The following is a 24,603-nucleotide window of genomic DNA, read 5'->3' as shown; positions in this document are numbered from 1 at the left end:
CATTTTTTTTTTCTTTTTGGCCACACCCACAGTGTGTGGAAGTTCCCAGGCCAGGGCTTAAACCTACACCACTGCAGCAACTGGAGCTGCAAGAGTGACAATGTCAGGTCCTTAACCTGCTGAGCCACAAGGGAACTCCCTATGGTCTACTTTCAATATAGCAGCCAATTATATGTAAGTCACTTTCCACTATTAGGCCTCTACTCATAACCCTCCTACTATACTCCAGCTCAGACTGTAAATTCAAATTCTTATGAAAGGCTACAAGCTCTGTAAAACCTTTTTCTTTTTACTTCTCCAACCTAATTTCCTCTTTTTGCCCCTTAACTCCTTCAGTCAATTCACGCTGGCCTCTTTGATGTTCCCCTTTGCCTTGGTTCTTCCCCAGGACTGTCCATCTGACAAAAGTCCTAACTTCATTTTAGTCTGATCTCAAATGGTATAAATCAATGAGTGTCACCTCAACCAGCCTCTCTGTGCTCTCCTACACTCTGTTTCCCCTGCACATGCATCTTCCATTGCCCCAAGACACATAGCACCTTGTGAGAGCCCATATAATTTATCTATTTGGTATGCTTATTGTGTATTGCCTGCTGCCCTAGTAGAATATACTGAGTTTTACAAAGCAATGTGCTGAGTGTTAATGTTGCATTCTAAGCATTGAGCACAGGCTCTGGCACATAATACATGTGTGTTCAATGATAAACTTCTGGGTTTCCTTTCAATTAACTCACAAGGCTGACTTCTCTGGGCAGAAGACTCACAGGGAAGTCTCTTTGTTTTTTCAAGATAATTTATTTTAGCCCCACTTACCCAGTTTGGTTTAGTTTGATTTGCTGTGGTAATGGTTCAACCAGGGGTTGTTGTGGAGAAAAATATTACCCTTACAAAGAGAGAATAGCCTCTTCATATTCTTATGTGAACAGGAAGGACATTCTCCTCTGCAGGACTACCATCTCTGCCACTTATGTTTGGAACCACCCGAAGGGTAGCAGGAAATGGCTACAACCTCTCCTCTCTTCCAACTCGCATGTCCAACAACAGGAGCTCTCTTCTTTCCTCCTATTTATATGATTTCTTTAATAAAGCACACACTGTGTAGTGAAAATCTAATTACTTTTCTCCAAATAGCAATGATGAAGACTTTGGGGACTTTGGGTCTTAATTAAGATGTATGATAAAATGGTCTGGGGTGGCAAATTTTAAGAAAATAATACTGCTCTTATCATTTTACACACACACACACACACACACACACACACACAATAGTATCACCATTGTAATTCTCCATGATATTAGATCCTCAATACAGAAGCTAAAATAGCTTCTCTAGAAATAAAGTAGTCCTAATTGGTACTTAGGTGCAGTTTAGAAACATGGAATTTGCAGTTAAGTAAGACTTCTAGATAACAAAAGAAACAAAAAAAGAGCTAACTCACACAGAGCTGGCATAGGGTTACAAGATTTCCCAGTTAACTGTAAAAATGATTTTAAAAAGCAGGCAATCAGGTAAGATGGTGGAGTAGAAGGACGTGAGCTCACCCCCTCTCATGAAAACGTCAAAATCACAACTAACTGCTAAACCACCACCAACAGAAAAGACTGGAACCTACCAAAAAAGATATTCTACATTCAAAGACAAAAAAGAAGCCATAAAATTAGATCCTCAATATTGGATATAGCTGAAATTTATCATTATTGCTCTTATTTTTATCATTGTATTTTAAATGATGTTAATGTGAATTTCATTATATAATTACATAAATTTAAACAGCACACAATTACAGAAATTTAAATTTTAAATATATACTTTTTTCCTTATTGGCTGCACCCACTGCATGTGGAAGATCCTGAGCCAGGGACTGAACCTGTGCCATAGCAGAGACCCAAACCACTGCAGTGACAAAGCTGGATCCTTAACCAGGTGTACCACAAGGTAAGTCCAAAACTGTACTTTTATACTATTTGTCTCCTTTGAGACACATAACTACTTTTAAGATGGGTATGTGTGGGGATGGAAATCCTGTGAAATTGGATTGTGATGATCATTATACATCTACAGATATGATAAATTCATTGAGTAATTTAAAAAAAGCTCTTATAAATTTGGAGTTCACAATGGTTCAGTGGGTTAAGAACCCTACATTGCCAGCTTTGTTTTGTACTGATATATAAGATGGATGGGACTTCCCATTGTGAACGCTGCTTGTGAAGCTAGTAAAGTCATGTCTGACTTAAAAAAAAAAAAAAAAAAAAAAAAAAAAAGACGGGTGTGTGTGGCAGGCAAAAGTCCACAATAACACTTAATGAACCTGACTTGTGTATAATCTCCCTTTGAGTTTTGGCAGAATATATGAACATAATGAGATATCACTCCCATAACTATATTATTATATTATACAGATGTGTGTGTGTATATATATGTATTGCAGATGTAATGAGATCCTCAAGTCAGTTGACCATAAAATAGGGGAACTTTTCCAGGTGGGCCCTTCAAGTCTGGGTCAAAGGGTCAGAGGTAAATCAGAAAAGGAAAAATCTTTTTTTGTTGTCTTTTTGCCATTTCTTGGGCCACTTCTGAGGCATATGGAGGTTCCCAGGGTAGGGGTTGAATTGGAGCTGTAGCTGCCAGCCTACGCCTGAGCCACAGCAACGCAGGATCCGAGCTGCGTCTGCAACCTACACCACAGCTCACGGCAACACCAGATTGTCAACCCACTGAGCAAGGGCAGGGATCGAACCCTGCAACCTCATGGTTCCTAGTCGGATTCGTTAACCACTGCACCACGATGGTAACTCTGGAAAAATCTTTTTGAAGGCATCAGAGAGCTAACAAGGCAGTGAGGATTTTTGTAGGATCAAGGTCTGGAAGAGGAGAGCAGTATAGAATGGAGAGTCCAGCACTTTTCACCCTTTTTCTCCTTGGGGTAAGGCATACCTTGATTTATGATGTTTCACTTTACTGCCCTCCACAGATACTGTGATTTTTACACATTGAAGCTCTGTGGCAGTCCTGCATCGAGCAAGCCTATCAGCGCCAATTTCCTAACAGCTTTTGGCCACTTTGAATCTCATGTCACATTTTGGTAGTCTCCCAAAACCTCAAACTTTTTCAGTATTATGATACTGGTTATGGTGATCTGTGATCAGTGATCTTTGATGCTACTACTACAACTCACTGAAGGCTCAGGTGATGGTTTGCATTTTTCAGCAAGAAAATATGTTTAATTAAGGTGTATACATTGTTTTTTAGACACAGTGCTATTGTACACTTAAGAGATTAAGTAGAGTATAAACATCTTTTCTATGCGCTGGGAAACCAAGTATTCTTGTGACTCACTTTTTTGTTCTATCCAATTTATGGCAGTGGTCTGAAAACAAGCCCACAATATCTCTGAGGTATACCTGTATTGGCATCTTTGGAAAAGAAATCAAAAGAAAATTTTTGAGAATTTTTCACTTATCCTAACATTAATGATTATTTTTACATCACTAATATCTTATGAACCAACACACAAACTGTTACAACTTTGTGGTAACTTTATCATATATCAAATAAAATATGGCTTCTACTTTATTACACATATACTTTCTACTCATCCTAGCTTTTACCTACAGTTAAACTTGCCCCACACCCTGCCTTCGCCGCATCCCAGGCATGCAAAGGTTCCTGGACCAGGGATCAAACCCACACCACAGCAGTACCAGTAAGCCAATTCCCTTTAGAATGTCTTCTTCAGCTGCCATATTCTGCATTATTTGGTTGTTTAAATACATACCTAATTCCTCTTAGCAATGTATAAATGCTCTAACACTGAACCTATGTTCCATTTCTTATTGCTTTTATTACCAGAAAAATTGAATTAAATAATTCCTAGAGAGAAAAAATTGTCATATATGAAATTGTCTTTGATAGTAAAACTTTCATTCTGATCTTAAGATTATGTTTTTACTTATTTTTTATTTTTTATCTTGTTGTAGACATGTCTATAGCATGCAGAAGTTCTGGGCCAGGATTGAACCTGTACCACTAGAGTAACCAGAGCCACAGCAGTGACAACACCAGATCCTTAATTCACTGAGCCACAAGGCAACTTCAGATTTTTATCTTTTTAATTAACTTTATTGACGTATAGTTGATTTACAAAGTTGTGTTAATTTCTGCTCTACAACAAAGTGATTCAGTTATACATATATATATGTGTGTGTGTGTGTGTGCTTTTTCCTATTCTTTTCCTTCATAGTCCACTTGTGTCATAGTTCAGATTCCACACATAAATAATATCATATGGCATTTATCTTTGTCTTTAAGATTAGGTTTTCAAAATACACTGTACTTTGCATAAAGAGGATTAATTAGTAGGAAGGAGAACTCAAGTCAAAACATTTCTATTATGAGAAAAGCAAATCAAAACCTACTTCACACCTTGCTCTGTTCGTCGCCTAAACTCACTGTACTTCAGGCATTTCTGGGCACTAACATAGACATTGAAAATTAATCATCATCTGGGATACCTCTCATCTTCCTACTGCGCATCGAAGCTATCGGCAAATACTGAAAGTTGAGTGTTCGAAATACATCCAGAATCTCGATGCTCCTCCAGTCGCCACCACCATTACCCTGGCCTAGGCTGCCCTCGATTCTCATCCAAAGGATGATAAGGGATCCTAACTAATTCCATCTTGGTTCCTCTACTCTCTGTTCTCAAGAGAGTAACACTGTGATTCTTTCACCACAGAAGTTGTAGGAAGTCACTTCCTTGCTCAAGGGCCCCGTTATCAGGCTCATTACCCAGAGTAAGTGTGGAGAACCTTCAGCTGACCAACTGGATGCCAAGACCTGACTACCATCGCTTTTCTGCCCTCATCTCCTGCCCCTCTCTTCACTACCCACTGAGTTCCAGGCACGTGGGACACGCTGTATTCCTCCCGTAAAATACCAACACTCTACACCATTGTTCCTCCATTCACTGTCATTTCTGCATCAGGATAAACTATCACATACCCGCATGACTCACTCCACTATTTCCTTCCACGTTCTGTCAAGTGGTGTTTATGAAACAGGCTTTCACTGACCCAACCCTGCAAAAGAGTGCCCACCAGGGCATGCTGATTCTGCCTTTTACTCCACGCATTTTACTTTCGGAAAGAGACACGCAGTTACTTCTTCAGCTTTTGTTTGCCCAGCTTCTCAGCTGAAAAAAGATCCATGTCCTCATGTCATAAACATAGGGATCGTTTCCACTGCAAAGTGAACATTCCCTGTTGAAAAAATACTTTGCGTGAGCGACTAAAGGATAATTGGAATCGTGTGTGTGAAGACCATGCCTACACGTGGCACAAATTTCTGAAATGAAAACAGAATTCAAGAAATGGATCCAAGTTAGTCTAGATGAGAAAATAAATGTCATCAAGAGAGCACACAGTTCTCATTTCCTCTGGTGTTGCCAGTGATTTTCTTTAGACAGACAGCTTCCATTTCCTCCCAAAGACTCTCCTCAGAGCCAACTTCACTTCCTTATTCCTAAGGGTGTATATCAGTGGATTCAGCACCGAAGTCACAGTGGTGTGTATGACAGCCACGTACTTCTCTTGTATCACAGATGTGGCAGAGGCAGGGGGGATGTATGTGAGCCCCACAGTTCCATAGAAGAGAGACACCACCATGAAATGGGAGGCACAAGTGGACAGAGCCTTGTGGAGCATGTGGCAGGACTGGTGCTTGAGGAGAAGAAAGGTGATGATGTAGAAGTAGGAGAGGAGAGTGAGAAAACACGCTGCCATAGATAAGCTGCCCGTGACAATAAAAATGAGCCATCGATTGAGCCGAATGTCACCACAGGCCAACTCTAAGAGGGGCTTCACATCACAGAAGAAGTAGCTGAGTTTCAGAGAGTGGCAAAAGTTCAGGCGTGCGGTCATGACGGAATGCATCAGAGCATAAAAGAAGCTGGTGATCCAGGCCACAGCTGCCAAGAGAATACACACCCAGAGGTTCATGATCACAGTGTAGCGAAGCGGGTAGCAGATGGCCACGAATCGGTCAAAGCCCATCACGGCCAGCAAAAGGGCCTCGGTGCCGCCCAGAAAGTGGAAGAAGTGGAGCTGACTGATGCAGCCTAGGAAGGATATGGCCTTGTGAGTGGAGAAGAGGTTTGCCATTAGCATGGGCAGTGTCACTGAAGAATAGCAGATATCCAGACAAGAAAGATTTCCCAGGAAAAAATACATGGGAGAGTAGAGTCTTGGCTCTGAGGTGACGACCACTAATATGGACCCATTTCCAAACAGATCTATAATGTACACAACCAAGAGGGTCATGAAGATGATCGGTTGCAGCTCCTGATTGGAAGTCAGTTCCAGCAGAAGAAACTCATCCACTGTGGTGACATTCTCCATTGCCTTGAGAAGGCTAACAACGGTGACGATTAGTAAACCTGTTCCAGTAGACTGTACAGGCTAAATGCAGCAAGTTCCTCACCGGGAAATACAGGAGGGTGATCCATGCTGAGCAAAGGGGTTGGAGATGCTCGAGTTAAATTCACTTGCAACGTCATTTAGGAACCAGAATATGGGATCAGTTCAGAGACCCTGTGATCTATACGCTGCATAGAACTAAGAAGCATACATAGAATGCTGAGTTAAACCTATAAAGCAGATCACATAGAAGAAAGCAGATAGGCAGTGAATACAGTAAGAGAACAGGACTCCATTTTAGCCCCATCGTAGCACTAAAACTAATGTAGCTAGTAAGAGTCGTGTCAGATGTATTTGTAAACATTTAAACATTTATAAATGGATGTGATAGGCAATGTTCTCCTTTCTGGGTACGGGTAGAAGCTCAGCAATAGTCTTAAATCGCCTCTAAAAAAAAAAAAAAAAAAAACAAAAACCAAAAAACAACTAAAAAACAGAGTACCTTCCCTATAGCCTGAACTTCTCCAGGAAACTAGAAGACATTTCTTAAAATCCACAAACTTCTTATAATGTGTAGGCAGAGGGAACACTAATCAGCAGAATTGGTGTCTGCAGTCACAGAGGGCACCACAGCAGCAGGGCTATTTATGCAGAACGAAAACCCCCACCCCACCCCCACCCCCACCCCCAATGCTAAGAAGTTTCAGTAACAAGAGAATTTTGGAAACAGGAGAAAATAATCAGTCCTAGAAAGAGAGTGCCTCACACTGAGAGAAAGTAAAACTGTTGCAACAGAGAAGGGGACCAATGAGTTAAAAATCTGGGAAAAAGGTCCTATCCCCTTCCCATATAAACATCCTACTAATAACGTGCCCCCCAAATGCAACTTATTCATAGACAAACAATAAATAGAAAAAAAGTCTGCATCCACGTGAAAGCAGAGTTAAAAAAAACAGAAAAATAGAAAATCCTGATTTCTCATGATTTCTCAAGCGGCTATAGCTCACTTGAAAAAATATTTGGAGTGAAACAGAAAAACTGCCGTGCAACATTCCCACCTGAAGCAACGAAAACTGTAACATAATTTTTATTGAGAAAAATACACAAATATCCAAAACAGAAATCCAAATTCAAAGTAAAATACAATCTGTTATTCTGACAAAGATCAAAACATTTAAGACAATGTATCTATCAAAGATGCAAAAACACACACAGACGGAGGTGTCGGTTGATTTAACCTCTAACAGACATGTAGCACTGACTCTCACTTACAAACATCTCAAAGACTCTACGTTAGCCATTCCACTTCCTAGACTGCCATTCAGATGTGTTGGCAAATGTCAAAAATCATGGATTTGCCATGGTATTTATTGAAGCATTGCCATACCAGAGATGGCAAACAAACTCAATGACCATATTGGACTAGTTAAATAATTTTCATTGCAGAAGAAGCAGTAAAAGAAACAAGGCAACTCTTTACATAGGGCATTTGGTCACTTGCAAACAAACAAACAAACAAAAAACACTCCAAAGGATACATGTAAAAATGCATACATGCGTCCATATCGACTTTAAACAAAAGTTCCATGACTCAACAGATTAAGTCAGAGCTTTCCAGCTAAGAACTTGGGCCAGAAGTCCACTGCCCCAGATCCTGTCATTTCCACAGCTTAAATTCAGATTCCCCAGTTACTCTCACTCAGCCCTTCCAATGGTCTCAATCCCCTTCTGTAAAAAAAAAAACAAAAAAACAAAACAACAACAACAAGAACGCTTCTCCATCGAATGGAAAGTCATCTGTTCTACCTACTGTCTGTGCCCATTCATCCTATCCTTCACTCCTTTGTGTACCTACCCGGAATAAATACATGGTTTTGGTGCATGAGGAAATCCAAAAATCAGAGCTGTGAGGATTTGAATAAAATGAACAGAAAGCTTTTAGCTGCTCAGAGTCTTATATGACAAACATCGTACACCTAAGTGTAGGAAGGAACCACAGAACACTTGGCCTTCACCCCTATTCCCACCACAAATAAACAAGATGAATCCCCTCTGACTCTCCCTGGAGATGTTCTCAGCATAGATGTCTTGGGATCTCGTCTCAAAAGGTTATTCTCTCTATTTGTCTCTTTTAGTAATTAATCATCTGATCAATTGGTGTCCTTTTGAGAACTTTTTTTTTACCTTCAACGAGGGAGAAAAGTAGTATTCAGAGCCAGTTTTTCACTAAAAGACTGAAGAAAAGAATAAGTATAGTAATTTTAAAAAGATACAGTTGGAAACTCTACCAGTGGAAACTCTTAACAGTGTGTGAATACAATAGATGTCATTATCTAGAGAAATATATATTAAGGATAAACAATGAAATCCTGCTGTATAGCACTAGGAACTATATTCAGTCACTTCTAACGGAGCATGATGTAGAATAATGTGAGAAAAAGCATGTATATAGTTATGTGTGACTGGGTCTCTTTGCTGTACTGTAGAAAACTGACGGAACACTGTAGACCAGCGATAATGGAAAAAATAAATATCATTTAAAGAAGAATTAAAAAATGATAAAGTTTAAACTGAAACATTTTGGCAAAAGAAGGTAAATTATTTAACTTGAGAAATGTCATACAAAAAGAAAACCACCATAAAATAGGAGCTTTATATCTACCAAAAATGAAAGATGCATTATCTTCTTGGACTCAAAATAGATCCTGGCTGTGAATGGAGGAAAAATTGACAGAGAGTTTTCTTAAAATCTGCCTTAGCCAAAAAGTTCTTTATAATTATTAGTTTATAGATGCAAACAATGAAACTCACAGACTCTGGAGTAAGATCCCCTGGAGTTTGAATCCCGGCTCTGCTAGCAGTGTGACTTTGGTTATGTTACTTATCCTTTCTGGGCCCCAATTTTCCTCATCTGTAAACAGATGACAATGATGAAAGCAATCTTACTGACTGATTACACACACAGATAATCATGGCTAAAAAGAATTCTGAATAAGGGTTATGAAGCCCTTTTGCAAGAAGCAGAAAGCTTGCGATGTTGAGAATCATGGTCTGGGGAGTTCCTGTTTTGGCACAGAGGAAACGAATCTGACTAATATCCTTGGGGATATGGGTTTGATTCCTGGCCTCGCTCAATGGGTTGGGGATCCAGCGTTGCTGTGAGCTGTGGTGTAATCTGCAGGCATGGCTCAGATCCCGCTTTGCTGTGGTGCTACATAGGCCAGCAACTGCAGCCCTGATTCCACCCCTAGCCTGGAAACTTAAAGGTGCCACAGGTGTGGCCCTAAAAAGTAAAAAGAAAAAAAGAATCATCGTCTGGAAACCTCAGTCCCATATCTAGAATTTTTCCAGCTCTATTGCAGATGACACTTGCAAAAAGATTACTTTTTATCAAATTCAAAATATGTTTTCTCTCGTGGATACTGACAAGCTGATTCTAAATTAACAAAAAACGAATAGGGGAAGATCTGGTTCAAGATGGCAAAGTTGGAGGGTCCTCAACTCACTTCCTGCCGTGGACACACCTAATCTATAGCTACAGAGGGAAAAATTCCCTCTAAAAGAAAGCCAGGTTATTTCATTCTTATTTTATGGCCAAGTAGTATTCCACTGTACAGCAGAAATTGGCACAACACTGTAAATCAACTATACTTTCATAAAAAGAAAAATGAAAACCAGATTATTTTCCCAGCAGAAAGCTGGCCATGAATGGAGCCAGGCTCCTTGGGCATCAAAGGGATCACACTCTCTCCAGGTGCCCCAACCCCAGCTGCTCGCCTCACACAGGTACCTCCTCTAAGGATGGACTCGCCTCCCTTTGATCATCACATGGCCTGAAGACCTGCAATTGCTGATGGCAGCTGCCCACCCTCTGCCCAGCTCAGCCTCCCTCAGGAATGCCCTGAGACCCAATGCCAAGCCAGTGCCACACATCAGACGGACCCTGTCGACTCCCACAGTCCTTTCCTGGCCCCTCTTCTCCCCTCTTCTGTCCTACACAGCAGTCAGAAGCAAGAAGCCCACCTCATAATTATCTGCTCTTCTTGAAAAAGAAAAAGAAAAAGAAAAAGAAACCCAGGAACTAGCTGAACAGCTCCTACACATCAGATGAATGAGGCCAATCCCACATTGAATCAGGTAGAGAGGCTGAGACACAGTCTGGCCAGACACTCCACCTCCTCAGGATGGCAACTCACAAGCAGGAGGGGACTCACCACTCCCAGCCCTCATGAGGAGTGAAGAGTTTGGATGCCACATCTGGCACCCAGTTCTAAAGAGTTCCCCTTGAGGAGCAGGGCCCCAAACATTTAGCTTTGAAAACCAACAGGGCTTGCATCCATGAGACCCACAAGGCTATAAAGAAGTAAGAGTCAGTTCTCTTAAAAGGCTCATATGAACTCACTGTGGCTATTGACCCCTCCCCAAAGAGGGCTCAGCACAGACAGCAGACTGAAATGTCTCCAGTTGTTTTTTTGTTTTGTTTTTTGTTTTTGTTTTTTAGGGCTGCACCTGCAACATATGGAAGTTCTTAATCCCCTGAGTAAGGCCAGGGATTGAACCCAAAGCCTCGCAGAGGCTATGTCAGGTTCTTAACCCACTGAGACACAACAGGAACTCTACATGTCCAGTCTTTACCTAAAAGAGGCATATTTGCTTATTTTAAAAGTTTGACTGAAGGGCAGTCCTTTTTTTTTTTTTTTTTTTTGGCCATGCCTGCAGCATGTGGAATTTCCTGGGCAAGGGATCATACCCTTGCCACAGCAGTGACTCTGAGCCGCCAGAGTGAGAACACCAGATCCTCAATCCCCTGCACCTCAAGAGAACTCCTAAATGGCAGTCTTCTAATTTAATACACATCTAGGGACCAAATGCCACACTCTCCATAGATGGGGGGCCTGGCAGACACTATCTTTGGGTTCTCTCTCCACTTCATTCAGTTTGCCAGCATATCCCACCATCCAGGGAACATTCCTTCATTGTCATGCTCTGGTGACCTGCAGGGCTCCTATTTATAGGTCCCATAAGACTGTAAGAATCAGTTCTTAATTGGCTAGCCCCCATGGCAGAGCACAGACACATCAAACAGAAATACCAGTCTTTCTGAGGAAAGGGCCTTAGTTGCTTTTCTTAAAGGCTACAGCCTGAGAAGCAGGCTTCTAATTTAGCACACACCTAGGGGCCAATTGCAATCCTCTGCAGAGCTCAGGGAGGCCAACAGATGTAAGCTTCATGCTACACGTCTGCCCTCCCCTAAATCTCTGGTTTCTAAGAAAGAAATGCATGTACCCTGCTGGTGCCCTGGCTTTTGTTGCTGACCCCCAGAGGACACACTAATGGCCCGAGGGCCTTGTGCCAGGGGCTTACCAGACAGTTACAAGCAAAGAAACTGTTCTTAACTGTCTACCACTCCAGGGCTTAGTGAAAGAGGAGCAGACTGAAACATCCATCTCACAGACTTCCCCTGAGGAAGTCTATAGGCAGACATTAAAAGATGCTGCCTGAGAGTCTGGCTTCCTATTGTCCTGCATCTAGATGCAACTGAGACATGTACTATCAGTCTCAGAATTTTTTTTTTTTTTTGCTTTTTTAGGGCCATGCCTGGGGCAGGTGGAAGTTCCCAGGCTAGGGGTTGAATCGGAGCTACAGTTGCTGCCCTATGCCACAGCCACAGCAACATGAGATCTGAGCCATGTCTGCAACCTACACCATAGCTCATGGCAATGCTGGATCCTTAACCCACTGAGCAAGGCCAGGGATCAAACCTGCATCCTCATGGATACTAGTTGGGTTCTTAACCGGCTGAGCCACAACAGCAACTCTGTGATGGTTCATTTTAAATCAGCTTGCCTGGGACAAGGAATGCTCAGATAGATGATAAAATTTTCTCTCTGGGTGTGTCTGTGAGGGTGTTTCTGAAAGAGATTAGCATTAGAATCTGTAGACTGAATGGACGATCATCTTCACCAGTGTTGGGGGGTATCATCCAATGCCCAGCCTTCCTTCTCTCTGGGAGTCAGGCTGATATCTCCAAAACGCAATCCCAAACCTCTGATCATACGGTTGGTCTTTTCTAACACGACCAGCCCCATCCTGAAGCTACCCTGGAGCCCACCACGAGTCACCTTATGAGCATAAACTCAGATGTAATCCAAGTGGTTCATGAATAACAAATACACTTCTATAGCTTTGGAAGTGCCAAGAATTTTAGAATCTTGACTCCCCAAACCCAGGGCAAAGAACAGATAAGGTATTTATTACAGAGTGGGTGCCTGCCCTCATCCCTACCTATCCTTCTGATCTCCTTTTATTCGTCAGAGCACTTAATTAACCCTACAAATGTACTTATGAACTTGTTTATTGTGTGTCCCCTATCACACTAAACTTTAACTTTTAGGAAATTGTGAAATTTCTTTTCTTCTCTTTTTTTGGCCATGCCTGCAGCATGTGGAAGTTCCCAGGCCAGCGTGCGGAAGTTCCCAGATGAGGGATCAAACCCATACTACAGTAGTGACCCAAGCCACAGCAGTGACAATGCCAGCTCCTTAATCTGCTTACCACCAGGGAACTTGAGATCATGAAATTTTTTTTGCTCACTCCTGTGTTTCTTGCACCTACTGTGCTGCATGACATATGTTCAATGACTATGTCTTCGATAAATGACTAGATGAATAAAAATTGAACACATAATCATTATGCACAATTGAGTGCAGACTATATTTATAGGTGCTGCAAATTCCTGAAGGAAAAGTAGAAATCAAGTAAACCTTTTATTACAGTGAAGAGATAAAAATCTTGATGGAAATCAGATTTAAGTCTCTTAATCTCAGTGGTGCTGCTGGCAGTATTCAAACAACTTGCTCCCAAAGGTTTTCTTCAGCGCCAACATCACTTCTTTATTCCTAAGAGTGTAAATCAGTGGATTCAGCACTGGAGTGACTGCACTGTATATGATGGCCACCATGCGGTCCTGACTCATGGAGGTGGCTGAGGCAGGACGAGTGTATGTGAAGCCTACGGGTCCATAGAAAAGACAAACGACCATGAAATGGGAGGCACAAGTGGACAAAGCTTTGTGGAGGATTCTGCAGGACTTATTCTTGAACAGAAGGGAGCAGATAATATAGAAGTAGGAGAGAAGAGTCAGGAAGAAAGCTCCCATAGATATGCTGCCTGTGACAACAGAAAGAAGCCTTTGGTTGAGCAGTGTGTTATTACAGGCCAGTTCCAAAAGCGGCTTGACATCGCAGAAGAAGTGATTGAGTTTGTGCGAGTGGCAAAAGTTCAGGCGTGCAGTCATGAGAGAATGCATCAGTGCATAAAAGAAGCTGGTGATCCAGGCCACCACTGCCAAGAGAATACACATTTGGGGGTTCATGATGACAGTGTAGCGAAGCGGGTTGCAGATGGCCACAAAACGATCAAAAGCCATGATGGCCAGTAAGATGGCCTCTGTGCTGCCCAGAAAGTGGAAAAAGTGGAGCTGAGTGATACAGCCTAGGAAGGATATGGCCCTGTGAGTGGAGAGGAGGTTTACAAGGACTTTGGGCAGTGTCACTGAAGAGTAGCATATATCCAGACAGGAAAGGTTTCCCAGGAAAAAATACATAGGAGAATGAAGTTTAGGTTCCAAAATAGCAATCACTAATATAGCTCCATTTCCAACCAAGTTTATCAAGTAAACCATCAAGAAAATCACAAAGAAGAAAGGCCGCAGCATCTGAACACCAGTCAGGCCAAGTAGAAGAAACTCATTCCCTGTGGTGACATTCTCCATTGCTTTGGGGAGCAAATACAACAATAACGAGGAGTTAATTTTTTTGAATTTTTAATTTTACACTGTGGGGGGTAAGTAAAGCAAGTTTGCTATTTGGAAGAGTCTAAAAGTTAGCTACAATGTGAAGAATATTTAGGAGTGGTAAAGCTAAATTTACTTGCCAGAAAATTAATGAAAACTAAGACAGTATCAAATAAATTCTGAAGCAGTCAAAAGACATTAGACTAATAAAAGCAGCATATTATGAACAAATCAGATATAGATAAGGGACACGTTTTTTGGCTGAACCCACAGCATTCAGAAGTTCCTGGGCCAACCCAAGCTACTGCAGTGACAATGCTGGATTTTTTAACCCACTGCACCACAAGGGAACTCCAATAAAGGACACTTTTTAAAAGTATACATTTAAAGCATGATTATAATCTTACTTAGGAGATGATTGCTTACTTACAGGAATTAGAGGTCAGACAAATTTAAAACACATGAAGAGGAGTTCCCATTGTGGCTCAGTGGTTAACGAATCTGACTAGGAACCATGACGTTGAGGGTTCAGTCCCTGGCCTTGCTCAGTGGGTTAAGGATCCGGTGTTGCCATGAGCTGTGGTGTAGGTTGCAGACGCGGCTTAGATCTGGCGTGGCTATGGTGTAGGCCGGCAGCTACAGCTCTAATTAGACCCCTAGCCTGGGAACCTTCATATGCCACGGGAGCGGCCCTAGAAAAGGCAAAAAGACAAAAATAAATAAATAAATAAAACATGAAGAGATTACTCATCGTTCAGCTTATGATTCTAGCTTCTAGCAGTAACATAGATGTAGCCTAGTGAGGATTTCTTCTTTTCTCCTAAGAGGTATTAAAACCTTAGGTAATTAACATATCCCTCCTAAAAACCTAAACCTTCAGTAAAACTAAGAAACATAAAACCCAGAAACTCCAAATATTGTGTAAGTAGAGGGAGTAAAAACAATGTAATTAAGATCAGTAGTCACAATATTGCAGCATAGTGGTGGAGCTGTGTGTATAGTTGTGAAAAACTTGACATGGTGAAAAGTCCTAACAGGAGAAGAATTTTTTAAACACCTCCCCCAATTTTCAGTCCCAGAAAACAGTGTCCCACATTTTATGGAAACTTCTACATGGGGGAGGGAAGAGAGGAATTAGAACAAAACAAGGCATAAGCATTGAGGAAAACAGAAAGAAAAAGGTATAATAAATGTAGGAAGAACAAAGCCCAGCTATTTGTAAAAGAAAATAATCACCGCCTTAGTAACAGAAGAGGGAGCCCTTGAACAGAGGAACTGAAAAAACTACCTAATAACCGCCCCCCCCGCCCCCGAACACGCTAAGATTCCTGTGCTAATGATTGGTCCAGAATATCATGGTCCAATGTAAGCTCCCAATAAAATGGCTTCAAGAGTTGATAACAATAACGAAGAAATATTCAAATCCACAATCGCAGTAGCAATTTTTAACACATCTCTCTATGCCTAATAGAAGAAAAAGCCAAAAAAGGTTACTAAGAATTTTAAAATATGAACTTACAAATTTGATTTACATATATAAACACTTAATCCAATAAGAAGTCACACCCACAAAAAGAGAACATACAAATTGAGATAATTTATCACTACATTAAAATATACACTAAAGGAAGTTCTTTAGTCAGTAGGAAAAGATTCTGAGCAGAAGAATGGAACTGCAGAAAGAAACAAAGACCACCAGAATGGATGTGTCTGTGTATGTGCAAGGAAAAATGACTTTAAAAAGGTGAAAAATGACTCTACGAGGCAATAATGATTACGATTGGTGGATGTTAGGACTATGTAGAATAGAATGCGTCAATGGGAAAAAAGAAAAGAATTCCTATTTTTAAGTACACATTGAACATTTACAAAATCAAGCATAGGTTGTCTTTTTTAAAAAACTTCAAAAAAATTTTAGAAAGATGCAAACATTTCAAAAGCCTGAGTTATTCAAAAAATATTATTTGACTATGGTAAAATTAGAAAACAATAAGAAAAAGACATCCAGAAACACACTAAATGCTTGAAATGAAGCAAGACACATCTAAATAATTCATGTATAAAAGGAGAAATCCAGGAAGTTCTCTGGTGGCACAGTGGGTTAAGCATCCAGCTTTGTCACTGCAGCAGCTCCCCTCAGTGCCATGGCATGGGTTCAATCCTTGGCCCAGGAATTTCTTCATGCGAGGGTGTGGCCAAAAGAAAGAAAAATAGAAAATGAAAGTGCAATAAATAAAAATCAATAACATCAAAACTCAGTTATTTGAAAATATTGGTGAAACTGATACACTCCAGCAAGACTGTGAAGGAGAGAGAGAACTCAAATTATCAATTTGAAAGGTCTTATCACTATAGATGTTACCAATGTTAAAAATGATAGAAGGTTATTATGAACAACTTTATGCCAATTAATTTAACAATTTAGATGAAATTTACCAGTTACTTCAAACCAAAATAAATTTCTAAAACTGACAGTAAAGGAAAGAAAATTTGAATAGTTTGATAGCTATATAAGAAATTAGAGCTGCTATTTAAAATCATCCCCAAAAGGAAACACCAAATCCAGATTTCACCGGTGAAGTCTATCAATTAGTTAAGAAAGAACTAACAGTAACTTACACAAATTCTTCTAAACAAAGAAAAAGAGAATATTTCTCAACTTCCTTTATAAGGTTAGCACAATCTTGATATCAACACCTGCAACAGGACTTCACAGAAAGGAAAGTTGCACACTAATTTGTTTCAGGCATATAGGTGCAAAATCCCTTTCTTCTTTTTTTTTTTTTTTTTTTTTTTTTTTTGTCTTTTTGCTATTTCTTGGGCCGCTCCTGTGGCATATGGAGGTTCCCAGGCTAGGAGTCTAATCGGAGCTGCAGCCGCCGGCCTACCAGAGCCACAGCAACACAAGATCTGAGCCGCGTCTGCGACCTACACCACAGCTCACGGCAACGCCGGATCCTTAACACACTGAGCAAGGGCGGGGACCGAACCCACAACCTCATGGTTCCTAGTAGATTCGTTAACCACTGCACCACGATGGGAACTCCCCAAATCCCTTTCTTACTAATTCCTATGTGATTCTGTTTGTGCAAACCACCATCATTCCTCATTTGGATTATTGGAATGATCTTATTTCCACACTATTCTCAAGACAGCATCCAGGATTATTCTGTTAAATACAAGCCTAATGCTTTAGGCTTCCACTTCCACTCTACGCCTTGTTTACTCAGCCACACTGATCTCTGCTATTCCTAGAATATACTAATTACACTCTCATCTCAAGGTCTGTGCACCATCTTGCCACTTATATGAAGCAGTCTTACACTTGATAAATTACATGACTGATTTCCGCATCTCTTCCAGATCTTTACCCTAAAGCTACTCCCACAGTGTGGATTTATTTGATTGCCTTATGTTAAATTACAAAAAAAAAAAAAAAAAAAAAAAACAAAAAACAAAAAAGGCATCCTGTGCTATCCTTTCTTGCTATGTTGTTATCAACGACACAATCTGGTATATTGGATTTTGTTACACATTTTTTTTTTTTGCCTTTTTTTAGGGCCATACTAGCGGCATATGGAGGTTCGCAGGCAAGGGGTTGAATTGGAGCTGCAGCTGCCAGCCTACACCACAGCCACAGCAATGCGGGATCCAAGCCTCCTCTGTGACCTACACCACACTTCACAGCAACGCTGGATCCTTAACCCACTGAGTGAGGCCAGGGATTGAACCTGCATCCTGGTGTATCCTAGTTGGGTTCTTAAACCACTGAACCACGAAGGGACTCCTTGTTATACATGTCATCTTTTTTTTTTTTTTACTTAAATGCAGTCTCAAAAATAAATAAATAAATAAACAAACAAACAAAAACCAAAACCCATTGTCTATTTTGTTCACTACTGCAACCCAGCGCTAAAATGGCATCTGGAATATTTTTTATGTTATTTTTAATGAATTAACTAATGAATAATGATTACCTGTTCAATGTTTGTCAACTACAAAAACTACCCTCAAGAGGTTAGACTCATCTTTTTTTTAAGCACTCTAACCCACAAACTATCCACAACATTCCCCTGAATGTGATGCTAAATTCACAAAACACTCCTCCACTTTACCAGAGGACATGGCAACAGCAAAAGGAAGCAATGAACATTTGTGATTAAATAGACAGTTTTTAGCCATAAAGGGCCAGTTGCTTTAGCAATTAATTTTTGTCATAGACTGCTTTCAGAGATACCAGTGATTCTTACAATTACCATCAATAAAGAGTATTTAAAATTTAAGTAATTATAGAATCGGTGAAAGAATACAAAAGTCTAGGAGTTCCCATCTTGGCTCAACAGTTAACAACCCAACTAGTATCCATGAGTACATGGGTTCGATACCTAGCTTTGCTCAGTGGGTTAAGGATCCAGCATTGCTGTGAGCTGTGGTGTAGGTCACAGACACGGCTCAGATCCTGAGCTGCTGTGGCTGTGATGTAGGCCGGCAGCTATAGCTCCTATTCAACCCCTAACCTGGGAACATCCATATGCCAAGGGTATGGTCCTAAAAAGACAAAAAAAAAAAGTCTAGGAAGAAGACAAAAAAAAAGAGTCTAGGAGCTGCATTCCATGAATACGGATATAGAAGAAATATTCTAAATGGAATTATTGATAACGGAGGGAAGAGGATTAATCTCAAGAATCATTAGTTGAAGGACATTGTGACCAATGCACACATCAGGGTTTGGGGATTTACATAAGTAAATACTTCACAGTACAGTTTTGAAAATTATTTTTTCCTGGATAATAGCATCGTCCCTCTTCCACTAAAAATACTACTACTGCAGAGTTATGTAATTATGCAACGCTAGGTGCAAACTAACATACTGTTAAACACTAGAACTAGAGCTTGCCTTTTTATGATGACCAATTTTGATATACATTAAGTGATTACTCACCTAGTTTTTTCTCTCTCCTTCACTTTCTTCTTCTCTTTGTATTTTCTCTATCTCTTTGTTACACACACACACACCACAAAACAGACGTAGGCACTCAGACATTAATTAAAACAGACACCTATACTTGACTGCAATGAGAGTCTATTCAAACAAACAAAAACCAGAAAAAAAAAAAAGCAAAAATGTGCACACAAATAGATTAAGAAATTCAAAGCTTTACTAGTTAACACGCCTGCCCGCTGTTGCACTTGGTCATTTTCACAGCCTGGATTCAAAGAAGTTCCCCGCCTGGGATGTCTTATCCCCTTTTCTTTAGAAAATTCTTCCTCTAATCTAAGCCCACTTTTTTCTTACTCTGAGCCAATTTGCCCTGCCCTCATGTCTTTATATAGTTTGTAATAAACTTTTGGTTTAAAAAGGATATCCAAAAATCAGAGATCAGATGTGTTTACTGTCTCCTTGAATGGAGAGATAATTCTAGCTGTTCAAACTTCTTACACCCATTTTATTGCAAACAGCTTATACCTGGGTGTAAGACTGAATCTCAGCGAATTCATCTCTTAAGGCCAGAGAACAGACTGAATGCTGTATAAACCTCCCCAGTGGCATCTTGGGCATTAATGTCTTGGGATTTTCTCTCCAAAGACTTATTCTCCCCATATTTCTCTTCTGTAAGTGTCACTTTATCCTTTCTTTGGGGTGCTAGTGAAGCCACTAGATTACTTTTTTTTTTTCTGTCTTTTTTGGCCTCGCCCGAAGCATATGGAAGTTCCTGAGCCAGAGATGGAATCTGAGTCAGAGCTGTGACCTATGCCACCAGCTGCAGCACCACCTGATCCTTAACCCACTGTACCAGGCCAGGGATCAAACTGGTGCCTCCACAGAGACAAGCCAGATCATTAAGCCACCGTGCCACAGCAGGGACTCCTAGATTAATTATTTTAATAATAAATTTGAAGTAGAGCCTTTGTTGGTCATGAGAAAAAGGGAATGATGAGAATATGAAAGAAAGATAAGGCCTATAGCTCTTATCTTTGAAAAGCCTAACACCTAGTAAATACAGGAAAAAAAAGGGGGTGATATCACTTAAAGCAATATAGTGAAAACTAAAAATGATGAATTATAAACTGGGTTTTACAGATAAAGAAAAGGGAAGGATTTGAGGGGGGGAAGGAGAGAATGAACAGTGGGAATAAATTTGTTTAATTTACATTGAAGTACTGAGTGTTTTATGGAGACCTGTGGCAGAAGTAAGTAAAACACCCTTTTATGTAGGAGGTCTGTTGAAATACTGCAAAGAATCTAAAGTTATTATTTGTGCTGCTACAATAAATATCCTTTTTGAACATAGAGAAATGATATATTTCCTGTTTTCTGTGTCAATCCAGTCAGCCTTTCCCCCTCTGTCTTTATCTCTCTTTTTGGATAACTATAGGACTATTCCCGCCAGGTCCTTTTTCCTGTCTTGAATTTATCTTGCCCTCTTGTCCTCTCCTTTCTTTTTTCTCTCCTCTCCTCACACTCTTTCCCTCTTACCTTTTACCATTCCTGTTTGTCTTCTTTTTATTTGCTTTTTAGGGCAGCACCCTTGGCATAAGAGGTTCCCAGGTTAGGGGTCCAATTGGAGCTGCTGGCCACAGTCACAGCTACAACAACATGGGATGTGAGCCGCATCCTCAGTCTGCACCACAGCTCACCACAACATCAGATCCTTAACCTGCTAAGTAAGGCCAGGCATTGAACCCGCTTCCTCCTGGATACTAGTTGGGTTTGTTACCACTGGGCCACAAAAAAATCTCCTTGTCTTATTAATTTCACTACTTTTTCAACCTGAAAGTGGGCATAGAATTAAATACCATGTACTTATCTTTCTTTATAAATGCACTTTGTGTTCCTTGTTCTAAATTTGAATAGAATGCAAACTGAATATTTTATATCTCTTGAAAAATTGAGATGTTTTCCTCCCTCTGAATTTCACTGTGTATTCAAGGCTGTTTTTGTAAAAGCGTGAATTAAGAAGCACGGAAGCTTCATGACTTGTGAAGTAAAGTTAAGCAGAAGACTCCTCAAAGATGGATCTTTGCCACATATGTAAAGAAGTGAGGAACACAACAGAGAGTGCAGAGATTATGACATGGCCTTTTCCAGACAAAAACGTATCTGAATTTGTTCTATGCATTTATTTACTGGAAAAATCTGAAATGTCTTCAGAGCTGACACTGAGATAACTCATTTTACCTTTGGTCATTTCTGTGGAAGTCCATATTCCTCAGGCATAATGTGGACTTTCAAATATTTGTTACAATTCTGTCCAAAATGGAAAAGAACTGATCATTTTAGGGAATCTAAATTAAGGTAGACTAACCTAAACATTATTCTGGCAGTCTCAATAGAAAAAATATATATACTGTCAGTGTTTGAAAACAAGGAGAAGGATTTCTGAATTCTGTGGGGGGAAACAGTCTCACGATTTTGAAAGTACAGTAAATGTATGAAGGAAAGTGACAAGGGAGGAAAACCTTTAGGCAAACGTTGAAAGTAACAGAAACATAAGTTAATAGATAGTTTATCATATGACAAAGCAAAATTAAAGAACAGCAGAGTAACTGAAGAATATATTTGACATGGATGTTAAAAAACAAACCAAAAAAACATGCACCATGTAGAGACAAGCACATCGTATTTTCATGTATGCTCATAAGCTTCAAATTAACTTTTTAACTTTTTATTTAGAAATAATTTCAAAGATACAGAACACAGAGAAGTGTTTCAGGAATAAAACGAGTTCCCCAAAAATCCAATAACCGTTTTCCCAGATTAATCTACTGTTAACATTTTGCCCATTTATCATTGAAACTGTTAATGCTGGCAAAACAACAATGATGAAACAAAACCAGATTGCATCAGCAAGACAGGTAATTTTCTAATATTTATCATAGAAAAATGAACACTATACTTCAAGGAAAATGGCATTTGAAGACCACAACTTTTACTACCACAGCTCTCAGAGCCTTTCTGATGTCCTTATTCCTCAAAGTGTAAATTATGGGGTTTAGCATGGGGGTGACAACACTGTACAGTACTGAGATCAGCCGGTCTTTCGTCAGTGAGTAAGATGAGATGGGCCGTACGTATGTGAAGATGGAACTGCCATAATAGAGAAGGACAATGACCAGGTGGGAGGCACAGGTGGAAAAGGCCTTTTGTCTCCCCTCTGAGGAGCGGATCCTCAAGATGGTAGAGATAATATAGAGGTAGGAAAGGATGATACCCAGAAAAGGAGCCCATCCAATGAAGACCCCGATGAAGAGTAACACCAACTCATTGACAGAAGTGTCCCCACAAGACAAAATCAACAACGGGGGGATGTCACAGAAGAAATAATTAATCTGGTTGTTGCCACAGAAGGGCAGGTGGAAGGTCAGTACTGTGTGCACTGCTGAATTGAGGAAACCACTAACCCAGCATGAGGCTGCTAACTGGCTATACAGAGCCTTGTTCATAATAACTGAATACCTTAAGGGCTTACAGATCGCAATGTAACGATCATATGCCATTGCTGCCAGCAAAAGACACTCTACTCCCACAAAGAAAAGGAATGCAAAAAGTTGAGTCACACAGCCCCCATAGGAAATGCTTTTCTTCTCTGATAGGAGATGCGCCATCATCTGCGGGACGTTGGTGGTGGTATAACAGATGTCAAGAAAGGCCAAATTCCTCAGAAAAAAATACATGGGGGTATTTAGTCGTATATCAGCCAATGTTACCAAAATAATAAAGGTATTTCCTCCCAAGGTACAGAGATAGATCATAAGAAATATGGTAAAGAGTAAAAACTGCAAATCATTTAAGTCAGAGAATCCTAAAATGATAAATTCAGACAGAGTTGTGTTTTCTCTTTCCATGATGTTTTTTCTTGGGAACTGAGAAAAAAGCAGTACAAATGGCAGTATTCACGTGTGACAATAGCAATCATCTATAAAACAAGAAAATATAGGTTTATAGAGAAAAGAGCCATTATCCACATGAGGAAAAACACTAGGGCATTTAGAATCCATGACATCACAGTGGTGTGTTACCATCATCACATTTTGAAAACCCACACATTTAAATATTTCCTATAGGCTACATCTCTTACAGAACATTGGCAGCACCTTTACATGAAATATTTTAAGTTTATATGCAGTCTAAGGGCTATTTTTTTTTGTCACGCCCATGGCATACAGAACTTCCTGAGCCAGGGATTGAACTCGTGCCACAGTTCAATTGAATTCTTAACCAGCTAGGCCACCAGGAACTCCAGTCTAAGGGCTATTTATGTAGATGGATAGTGGCAAGCCCTTCTCTCACACCTTGTTGTGTCTTGGAGATGGTTGGTGACAAATTCATCAGACAACTTGTTTAAGACTTGTGGGGCTATTTGAATCTCTCCTTGTGACGCCTCCTAGTCTTCCTTGCACTCTTGGGGACTGCTTTTTATAGTTTTAATATGTTAATTTTAAGATAATGAAAGTGGAACAGAAAATTCACAAAACGATATGGTACCAGAATATGATACCATGTACTTTGATAAAATCCATAAAATAAATAATAGCTGAGACTAGCTAGCAAGTCCTGGAACAGACTCTTATAAACCATGGCTTTAAGACTTGAAGATGAGAATGCTATCACTTGTACTGGTTGTTGAAACCACTCCCCAGTGAAGAGAAAACCTAAGAATAGAAAAAGGGACATTGTTTATGTCCCAGGTTTGGTGAGTAAAACATGTCAAATACTTTGTCTCATTTTAGCCTCAAACAGCCTTCTGCAGCCTGTATTCTTCCCAATATCTAGAATGGAAAGTAAGTTTCATCGTGAATGTCACTTCTGATCAAAGCGTAGTGGCTACCCAGAACAGTATTTATAAAACTATGTGATGCTATCTTTGACTCAAAGCAAAACAAAGCAACCCCCCTTCCACCACAAAGTACTAGATAAATAGAAATTTATACTATGGGCCAGGTAAAGAATAGAAATTAAGACTGAGAGTCTTATTTTTTTAAATTGTGGGATAGTTAAAAATCCATTTAATCAATATAAATCATTTTATTTCTACTTAACTTCCTGGAAGCCATGAATCATTTGAGTGTCATGAAAAAAATATGCTTTCCATGAAGAAAATCCCTCATGAGTTAGTCTACTGGGGGCAGCACTTGGCTGAATTCCATCTCAGTGGAGAATTGAATGGAAGACAAGAAAATAGTAAGCCCGAAATTTCAGGCCTAGAGCTAAGGAAAAATATAAACTGGCTTTAAGAATTTCTATCAATATTAAAATGAGGGATTTAATCTGAATGCATTTACACAAAAAACTTTCTTGTGCATCATCTGACTGCTTTGTCCCATATACAAATAAGAAACTCTCACTTTGGAAAATTTCCATTTTGAAGAGCGGTTTGTTCAGTGTTATT

General features: G+C 40.0%; 3 protein-coding genes across 3 annotated transcripts; all 3 read right to left on the bottom strand.

Moving 5' to 3' along the window:
- Positions 1-4,107: 4,107 nt before the first annotated feature.
- Positions 4,108-8,054, bottom strand: LOC110258114 (olfactory receptor 12D3-like). The gene is made up of 2 exons (XM_021081270.1): positions 7,956-8,054; positions 4,108-6,544 (listed from the first exon to the last, which is right to left on the bottom strand). Exon 2 carries the CDS (start codon positions 6,397-6,399, stop codon positions 5,461-5,463), a length of 939 nt encoding a protein of 312 aa, XP_020936929.1. The 5' UTR covers positions 6,400-6,544; positions 7,956-8,054; the 3' UTR covers positions 4,108-5,460.
- A 5,186-nt stretch (positions 8,055-13,240) lies between these two features.
- LOC100156546 (olfactory receptor 12D3) lies at positions 13,241-14,191 on the bottom strand. The gene has a single exon (XM_001929471.2). It carries the CDS (start codon positions 14,189-14,191, stop codon positions 13,241-13,243), a length of 951 nt encoding a protein of 316 aa, XP_001929506.2.
- A 7,920-nt stretch (positions 14,192-22,111) lies between these two features.
- On the bottom strand, positions 22,112-23,059 carry LOC100158167 (olfactory receptor 5V1-like). The gene has a single exon (XM_021081267.1). The coding sequence runs from the start codon at positions 23,057-23,059 to the stop codon at positions 22,112-22,114; it is 948 nt and encodes a 315-aa protein (XP_020936926.1).
- Positions 23,060-24,603: the final 1,544 nt, after the last annotated feature.

This window comes from Sus scrofa, unplaced genomic scaffold (assembly GCF_000003025.6).
Source record: "Sus scrofa isolate TJ Tabasco breed Duroc unplaced genomic scaffold, Sscrofa11.1 Contig1263, whole genome shotgun sequence".
Classification (NCBI taxonomy): domain Eukaryota; kingdom Metazoa; phylum Chordata; class Mammalia; order Artiodactyla; family Suidae; genus Sus; species Sus scrofa.
Note: the sequence above shows the minus strand (reverse complement) of the source record. Positions and strands in the feature narration are given on the sequence as shown.